Genomic DNA, 9,216 nt, shown 5'->3' with positions numbered 1-9,216 from the left:
AGGTTTCCCACTCACTCTATCCCAGCCTCTTGGCTCACGTTTTCATCATAGAGGTGGTGCCAGCCTTGGCCAGAGGAAGGTGGCCTGTGTGGTGAGTGTCCGTTGGCAGCTTCCCAGCACAATGTTCCCATTCTCCTGCCACTAGCACCCAAACTGGACTTCTCCGTTCTAGGCTGTGGTTTGCTGCAATGCTTAGCAAGACTTTATGGAAGGTTCTGGAATAATGGAAGGGAACTACAACATAAAGCACCAGTGCCTACCTCTGGAGGTGGCTGTGCTCAGAGGACCTGGGCCTAGGAAAGAAAGGGGTATCTTAGAAAGAGGCATGTCTCCTCCATTAATCAGGTTACTCAGAGATTGGCATTAGAATCGCTGGACTGAATAAGGCATGCTAACCTTCACCCCATGGGGGCAGACACCATCCAATCGGTGGAGGGCCTTGATAGAAACAAAAGGCAAAGGAAAAGCGAATTTCCACATAACCTTGACTAATGGAGGAGACATGCCTCCTTCTGAGACACCCCTTTCCTTGCCAGGCCCATGTTCTCTGAGCACAGCCACCTTCAGAGGTAACCATTGGTGGTGTCTATGTTGTAGATCCCTTCCATTATTCCAGAACCTTCCATGAAGTCTTGTTCAACATTGTAGCACACCACAGCCTAGAATGGAGAAACAACCAAGAGCATAGGTACGGAGAGGGACAGATGAGCTCTATTATGGGAATTGGCTCCCATCATTATGGAAGCTGAAAAGCCCCACTGTATGCTTTCTGCAAGTTAGAGAACCAGGGAAGCTGGTGGCGTAGCTCAGTCCAAGTTTGAAAGCCTGAGAACCTGGGAGTGGGGGTGCTGTTGGTACAACTTATAGAATCCAAAGGCTGGAGCTGATGTCCAAGGGCAGGTGAAGATGGGCGTCCCAGCTGCAGAAGAGAGGAAGGGGGAGGGGGGGGGAGGGGGGGTGACAGGGAAAGAGAGAAGAAAAGAGAGAGCCTGCATGGCAAATTCACTTTTCCTCTGCCTTTTGTTCTATCAAGGTCCTTAACCAATTGGATGGTGTCTGCCCCCATTGAGTGAAAGTGAATATCCTTACTCAGTCCAGTGAATCAAATGCCAATCTCTTCTGGAAACACCCTCATAGATATACCCAGAAATAATGCCTTATCAGCTATCTGGGTATCTGGGTATCCCAGTCAAGGTGGGATTTTAATCCCACCTAAAATTAAACATCTCATCTCTTTTTCTCAGTCCCCCTGGTGGTCCCCTGACAGACAGGCTGGAGCACCTCTGCCCATTCTAATGCCAGCCCAAGTGGTTTTCTCCAGATGATGTACAGGAGAAAGGCCTGTCAGTGCCTTCAGGGAACACCTGTCCCAGTCACAGGGAGGGCCTTTGTCCCTTTGGGAGCAGGCAGTTATGGTTGCATCAGGACATTCTGGGTAATGCGTTCTGGCATGAGTTCAGGATGGGGCTCACCAAGCCCAGACCAGGTTGGGCAGGGCCCACCCCAAATCGGTTTCTGTTTCTCTCAGGGTTGGGTCGGTTATCATCAGTGGGCATGGCGGCTGGCCTGCAGGTCTTGCTGCATTGCAGCTCTGCCTGTCCTGCAAACTGCTTGAAGGAGAAAGAGCACACCGAGTCCTTGGTGCCCCAATCCAGGTCTGAGAGGAATGCTTCTTTTTAAATGTCCAAATTACAGGAAACAACTTCCACCACCACTACAACAAAGTATGTTTCTTCGAAGAAGCCGCAGACCTGCGAACTGAACTATGTGAGCTGCTGGGCCTCCTCTCTACAGCCAATTCATGCAAACTTCTAGTCTAAAGCCTCTGCCTTGGGGCTACTTCTCAGCAGGAGAACGTAAGAGGTGGGAACCTGTTCACAACGGCAAAACTCAGCTGCCCGTACAGATGGTGTTCCTAGAACTAACGAGCATCAGCCCTCAGTAAGTTCAAGAAGTTGTCTCAGGATCTCGATGTGGACAAGGCACTGTGATAAAAAAGAAAGGTAAGATGGGGTACAAAATAGATTCTGCAGGTACCAGGAGGACATTGCAAATCCGTTGAAGGTGAATGGAGACACACATAGCCTGGATAGACACGAAACAGCACAAAGGGAGAGAAAGGCTACATGCTGGAGGGGCAGGGTGTGGAGTCACATCAGGGTTGGTGAGTCAGAGAGGAGGGAGGGATGTGAACACGTTCTGTGCTCTCTTGGGTCCCGCGAGGCTTACGTGTAGCTTTGCTCCGGCACGTTTGTGTCACATGCTGTGACACTGTGGAATCCTCTGGCATGTCAGGTGGGCTCCTTCCATGGGGGCAGGAACAGACAGTCATTCCCGCGTTCTTTTGTTCTGTATTGCTTGCCTCCCACTGGCTGGTCTCCTGCTGGCTGCTGGGAACAGTCAAAACATGAAGAAACCCAGGTCTCTGTTCACGCGGACCTTAGGGCCGAGACAGGAGTCTGGTGTTAATGGAATAACCACACGAATGAACACACTGGCCACAGGCCCAGCTGAAACCTCGGCACCTCGCGGCTGCGGAAGGTCCCCAACTGAGGTCTATAGTTTTCATTAACAAAGGAAATGACCCTGTGGGGATCTGACTTGTTTTTCATGACTGCAACTGGCTGTTGACGATCTTCTCTGCTTTCTAAACGTCTCCAACTGGGAATCTTGCTAGAACCCCAGCTTGGAGGAGCGTAAGCCCTGAAAACCTCTTTATCAGAAGATGGCCTGAGTTCCTGCTTAAGGCTCGGTCATCCGGGGCCTCGCGGCTGCCTGCACTATCACCCTCCACCAAGGGCCTGGGCTGACTGGGAAGCGGAGCAGGCCCCGCCCAGAACACGGGTCAGGTGGCCACGTCCAGCTACGAGGGCACGCTGCGTGGGGCGGGGCTTCTTACCCAACTGCGCTTCCCAATTGGCTTCGGGGCTTCCTTTGAGCTGGTCGCGAGGAGGTGTGCAATCCGCGCTTTCCAGTGGCTTCGGGGGGCTGCTGCTTTGGCGGGAGTTGGCGGCTGGTGTGAGGTGAGACTCGCAATGGCCGCTCTCTGGCGAGGCCCTGTCAGACCCCAACCCGGACCATCCAGGGGCTTTCCTCCTTCAGGATCCTGGTCTGAGCGGCCTGTTGGGGACCCAGCAGGAGGTGAAGGGGATGGAGCGCTGGCCGTGCAGGGCTTGTGGCGTGAATGAGTCTCTCTGGGGCGTGGTGTTGGGGGCGGCAGTGGAGAGCACCGCTTTGCCTGGTCCTCGGCATCCTGTCCCCCTACATCCAGAGGGGGCATCCAGGACCCGACGTGGGGCAGGTGCTCTGCGAATATCTTGAGGTAGTTCTGGGAGCGCCCGCAATGGCTCTGGCGAGGGAGCAGAGTTTTGAGTGGCCCTGGGCGGGGACTGTGGGGCGCCACGCCATGTTCCAGGCTCTCTGTAGGGCACAGGCATTCCAAACATGGGGGCAGGTTTAGAGTTTTACCCTTGATCAAGGGCCGACCGCCCAGATGTGTACAAGGCCAGGCATCAGTGATAATCAAGATGGAGGCAAATGGGAGGGGTCCTGTTGCTGGGCTAAAGAGACAGTGGCAGGCAGCTGGGCCCTGTGGGGTGTGTGCTCAGAGATGCCATAGCTCAGCTTTTTCTATGACAACCACGACTGGAAACCCTGTTTTAAAAAAAGGAAGAGAGAGAGAGAGAGAGTGAGTGTGTGTGTGTGTATCTCAAGCCCTCTGGTGTTAATGTTGGTTTTAATTCATAAGGTTTTAGCATGTTGTATAGCCAAATATTTATATCTATATCTACCTGTCTGTCTATATGAGTTGAATTTCCCTGGGGTGCCAGTTTGCAGCCTCTGCCATAGGAGTCCTGAGCTGAGTCGTTAATTGGAAGATGGGGGTTACCCCTCGCCCTGGCTTTTACTCTGCTTTGGTAGAGCTAGCACAGACCTACTGGGGTTAGATTTGGGCATTGGGGGTGATCTGAGGCTAGGGGACAGACATATTCCTTGCAAAGTAGGCAGGACTCGCCACAGGCCTGTGTTTGTAGCCTTCCTGTACCATGTGTCAGTGAATGGGGCTATGCAAACATTTTCAAAATAGCGAGTGCCTTTGGGATGAGCCTCCCATGGCTCCCCAGACCCTGGGCACTGCAGGGATCCTGATCCCATTACTGTTCGAATTCATGGCTTGAAAGTGAGCTGACTCAAGAAAGGAGGAGTACCCCAGGGAATTTTTGGGAGGAAGTTACCGTGGGTCAGCTGGCTCTTCTGGGCCCCTCTTGCACAGAGGGCAGACAGCTGGAGATACAGAGATGAGCCTCTGCCTTTAGGACACTCTGATCACATAGGGAGGTAAAACTGTAGCCCTGGAGGAGGGTTTCGTATGGCTCCTTGCCTGGGAGGCTTGGGCTGGGGAATTCAAGGAGGAGAGGGAGGGCCTAGAGGGTGTACGAGAAGAAACATGGACTTAGAGCCCTGTGCAGAATTGGGTGGATGGCTGGGAAGGGAGAAGAGGCTCCCAGGTGGGCCTGATCACAGTGTGGTAGGGATGGAGAAATATTAGACCAGCCTACTCATCAGGGTCATGCTGGAAAATAGGGAAGAGGGGCTGTTAGTCCCAAATTTTTGAGTCAGGAGGGGTTCAGTTCTGTTTTAAGGAACATAGATATTTGTTAATTCAGGGAAATAGTGTGGTGGGAATGAGGGGCTGAGGAGATACAAGTGTTGTCTTCTGAGGAGAAAGTTCATGTGAGAGGGGATTGACCGTCTCCAACTACGTGCGCATTCCCTGTGAGTAGGTCTCTGTGTTCTGACCTCCAGTTGTCCCCCTTCTATTAGCCAGCCCAGCTTCCTATAATGTTTGGGTGGTTACAGGGGTGTCTCCTGGTGGGGAGGGAAAGGGCAGCTGAGTAGGACCTGGTGGCCTCATGGTGATGGTCTTCTTCCTCCTTGTCTCATGCCTTCTTCCTGCCATCCCAGCCCTTACTCTTTCTCTCTGCACAGAAAGAACCAGCATCTCCAGTACAGCCCCTATCTGTGCTAGGAGATGGCAGGATGGGTGTGGATGATAAGACAACCAGTCCCACTCACGGCCTGAGGTGGCCCCTGACCTGGATACTGTGAGACCTTTTGAGGACAGCTGGCTCCTTGGTGGGACCAGTTGGTGGGGCCTTGCTCTGAGCCAGCCCCTAGTTTCCACGCTAGGTTCTCCTCACTGCTGATGGCCTAAGTGATGTCTGTCCAGGGAGTGGGGTATTGCAGTTACCCCAGGAATCCCTGGGTTATGGCTCAGATTCCATATGGCTCCATCCTTGCACCTTTCCTAGCTCAGGTTTCTGTGGAGAGAAGGAGAGTGGCTGAGGTGACTGGTTCCTGAATCATATAGGCTCTCATTGCCACCATGTTGGAAAGCAGACTCCAGACCAAACCAAGGAGCAGCCCCAGTGGCCGAGAGGTAGTGTGCCTCCTCCCATTCTTCAAATCCCCTCTGCTCTGCTACCCCTTCTGCTGTGCCTCTCACTCCTAGAGCCTCCTTCACTCCATCTTTCCCCTTCTCCTGCCAAGGACTTTGAGTCCTCTCATCTCTCCTCATTGCTCTTTCCAGACTAGCTTGTGGTCCTCAGGCTTTGGGATGAAGCTGGAGGCTGTCACCCCTTTCCTGGGCAAGTATCGTCCCTTTGTGGGTCGCTGCTGCCAGACCTGCACCCCCAAGAGCTGGGTGAGTGATAGTAGGGCCGGGCCCCGACCAGGAAGCTTGGTTCTGGGAGCCAAAGCTCTGGGAAGCTGCTTCCTTTGTGTCCCTCTGAGCTTGGCGCTTCCATGCCCCATGCCTCTGCTTCTGTCTTTCAGGGGAATGGATGCACTGGTGTTGGTTGTGTGGTTGGGCTATGGCTTGCTCCCAGGCCTGGGAGAGTTGGGTGGGGGAAGTGCAGCGTCACCTAAGTGGTGATAGGCTGTGCCCAGAGGGCTGGGGTCTCATCATGCCTGTGTGAGTTTTGTTGTTCAGTTGTGGGGACATCACCCACTCAGAGTTCCCCAGCCCTTGGTGCATGCTTGAAGAACTCTTTTTTGGTTCATGCCATGTTATGGTGGTGAGGGTCCCAGATTTCTGATGAAGACCTGGGCTCCATGTTCTCTGCTGTTGAGAAGATAACTTCTTGGAGACTTTCCTATGCCACTCTGAAAGAGGGTGATTCTGTACAGGATACAGCACTTCAATTTTGAGCATGGGCCCCTTTTTCCTGGGCCAGCATAGGATCTGGGATCAAACACCTTTTGGGAAATATTGTGCTGTAATCTTTTCTCCTGGAAAACTTAGCAGGCCACCAGGCAGAGACCAGAGGGGCAGCACAGCAGCTTTTCTTTGCCAGTTTACAATGGCCCTCCAGGATATGCTATCTCTCCTCGTCTTTGGCAGGAGTCCCTCTTCCACAGAAGCATAAGGGACCTAGGCTTTTGCAATGTGATCCTGGTGAAGGAGGAGAACACCAGGTAGTCAGAGCTACAGAGTGGAGCAGGGTTGGGGACAGGGCCCCTTGGGTGCAGGGCTTCTGGGGCCCTGATTTTAGGTGCCATTTTCTTCCTCTGATAGAAAAAGAAGGGCCCCGTCCTCTGTTTCATACAGAAGTCTGCAGGGAGGGGCACTTGGAGCTCTCCTACAGTTCCTTCTGTGAGCATGTATGGATTGCCCACCATGTGTCAGGCTGTGAACCTGTACCCGACTCAGCAGGGGGGTGGGAATGGGGCACAGGTGAGTAGGCTATTCCTCTTCCTGCTCAGGTGTTCCTGAGACATGAGACTGGGGTATGGTTCCTTTCTGATTGAATAGCCCTCTGTGAGCCCTACTGGAGGTGGGCCCTCTCTGAATGATCTTCCCTCCTGCTTTGGGAGTTGTGCCCAGGTTTCGGGGCTGGCTGGTTCGGAGGCTCTGCTATTTCCTGTGGTCCCTGGAGCAGCACATCCCCCCCTGCCAGGATGCCCCGCAGAAGATCATGGAAAGCACTGGGTGAGCAGGCAAGGACCGGGGTCTGGCTGGCACTTCTGGGATCCTGAATGGGATGAAAATGACACTAGGTAGGGGTGGTTGAGAGGGCAGGCTGGGGCACAGCTTCTAGAGTATGAGCTTTGCCTGGGACTCTTCCTTAATGAGGAGGGTGAAGACTGGAGACTGTGCCCTGCCCCAGCTGATACCACTTCTCCCGATCCCCTCACAGGGTACAGAACTTTCTCTCAGGGAGGGTACCAGGAGGTGCTGGGGAAGGCCAGGTACCTGACCATGTGAAGAAAGAGGTACAGCGCATCGTGGGTCACATCCAGGCCCCACCCTGTCCCTTCCTGGTCAGGTAACTGTGCTGAGGGGTACTCACCCCTCAGTTGGGGACTCTGTCCTTCTAGAGAGTGAGTGTTGGCCAGGCTTGGGAAAGTGCTGGACTTTCCTTCTGGGGTGCTGGAGAGTGTTTACCAGAGTGGGCTGTGGCTGCCTTCACCACCGCCTCCCGTCCCCACATTCCCCCCAGCACAGGTCTGAGTTTCTGTTAGATGCAGGGCACTGTTCCAGGGAAACAAAGGGGTAAACAGAGATACACGTGGCTACAAGAAGGAAGGAGCAGGGCTGAGACAGAATACCAGAAAGGGGATGAAGAGACTGTAAGCCAGGGCCAAGAGGAGGAAAAGGAGCCAGGCTTGGGGACTCTCATTTCATTTCTAGTCCCTTGATCTGCCTATCTTGACATCAGCCATCAGCCTCCCTTTCTGTGTTTCCTTCCTTCCGAGCCTAGCTGAGATTCCAGGCTCAGGGTGCTAATAATCCTCTTGTGAGGGATTCATGTGCACAACTCCCTGCTGTCTGCCTTCTCTTTGCACCTGAGCAGGCCAGCATTGCCAGAGAAACACACCAGTGGACTGGTTTCCTTGCTAAGTGCAAATGTCAAAGGGACACATGGCACTCTCCAGGGCTCCCACCTGGCCTACTCCTTCTTGGACTTACCCATTGTCAACTGATGCCCCATGTCATGTTTCACAGAAATATAAAAGCCATCACATGGGACTTGCTGCTTATCCACCATACCTCCCTGCTACCTACAGCTATGTGTCTGTCTTCAATTAAAGGTTCCAGGTTGGTGTGGTGGCCCAGGCCTGTAATCCCAGCACTTTGGGAGGCCAAGGTGGGTGGATCGCTTGAGCCCAGGAGCTCGAGACCAGCCTAGGCAAAATAGACCAGCCTGGCAACCTCCCCTCTCCAAAAAATTAGCCAGATACAGTGGTGCGTGCTGAGGTGGGAGGATTGCTTGAGCCTAGAAGGCAGAGGATGTAGTGAGCCAAGTTGGTGCCCTTGTGCTCCAGCCAGGGCAAAATAGCAAGACCCTGTCTCCAAAAATAAATAGAGGTGTTCCTCCTGTTGAGTTTGAGGGACAACCCCACCTGCCTGCCCACCAGGGACTTCCCTCCTGCAGTTATCCCCTTTCCTTCTTCTATCACTAATTCTTCCCTGTTATTCCAACTTTCCTAGCAGTTTGCAAAGAGCAGGGTGGGTTCGGCCTGGGGAGAGGCTTGGTCCTCTTGTGTCCTTTAGAGTAAATGGAGGCAGATGCTCTGATTCTGATGTCAGGCAGCTGCACCATGAGGTCTTGGGAGAGTAGCAGCATCTGGTGGGCATGAACTCTGGGTCAGAACTTACAGTCCCAGCACCGCTACTTCTTAGTATTCTCTACCATGAAGCAGTTCTGTAGCTTCCCTGAGTCTTACTTTCCTCTTTTGTAAAATAACCATAGTGATGGGGCCTGCCTTAGAGGAGCACTGGGCAGCCCTCCAAGGTGACATGGGGCTGAGCATCGCCCTTGCTGCACCTCAGCCCCGGTGTCACTCCCAGGCTGTTCAGCTGGGCACTGCTGCGGTTTCTGAACTGCGTCTTCCTGAATGTGCAGCTCCACAAGGGTCAGATGAAGATGGTCCACAAGGCTGCCCAGGTGGTAAGACCCGCCCTCCTTTGGGATTGGGATGGCAGGAGCAGAGAAGCAGAGGAGCAGAGGCTGGGCCAAGCCCTTAAGTCAGGAGTAGTCCCATTCTGGTCCTGCTTCCTGGCCTCTGCTCCCAGCCATACAGCAGCGCAGTCCCCATCAGCTGGTGGGAAAAATCCACTGCTCTTTGCCGACCTTCCCTTTATGTCTCACGGTCTTGTTCCCACGGGGCTTCCTCTAATGTCTTTTCATCATGGTCTTAACAAACATTACG

The 9,216-nt window shown here is 53.5% G+C and overlaps 1 protein-coding gene across 1 annotated transcript; it reads left to right on the top strand.

Moving 5' to 3' along the window:
• Positions 1–1,554: 1,554 nt before the first annotated feature.
• On the top strand, positions 1,555–9,106 carry LOC116547292 (glycerol-3-phosphate acyltransferase 2, mitochondrial-like). Its single transcript, XM_032273285.1, is given in 11 exon segments — positions 1,555–1,655; positions 2,819–3,023; positions 3,103–3,141; positions 3,272–3,322; positions 5,372–5,440; positions 5,591–5,704; positions 6,404–6,477; positions 6,887–6,991; positions 7,200–7,328; positions 8,855–9,005; positions 9,008–9,106. Coding segments are annotated over 11 exon segments (1,062 nt in total). The 3' UTR covers positions 9,032–9,106.
• Positions 9,107–9,216: the final 110 nt, after the last annotated feature.

This window comes from Sapajus apella, unplaced genomic scaffold, assembly GCF_009761245.1.
Source record: "Sapajus apella isolate SASKATOON/1434 unplaced genomic scaffold, GSC_monkey_1.0 scaffold2604, whole genome shotgun sequence".
NCBI lineage: Eukaryota > Metazoa > Chordata > Mammalia > Primates > Cebidae > Sapajus > Sapajus apella.
Note: the sequence above shows the minus strand (reverse complement) of the source record. Positions and strands in the feature narration are given on the sequence as shown.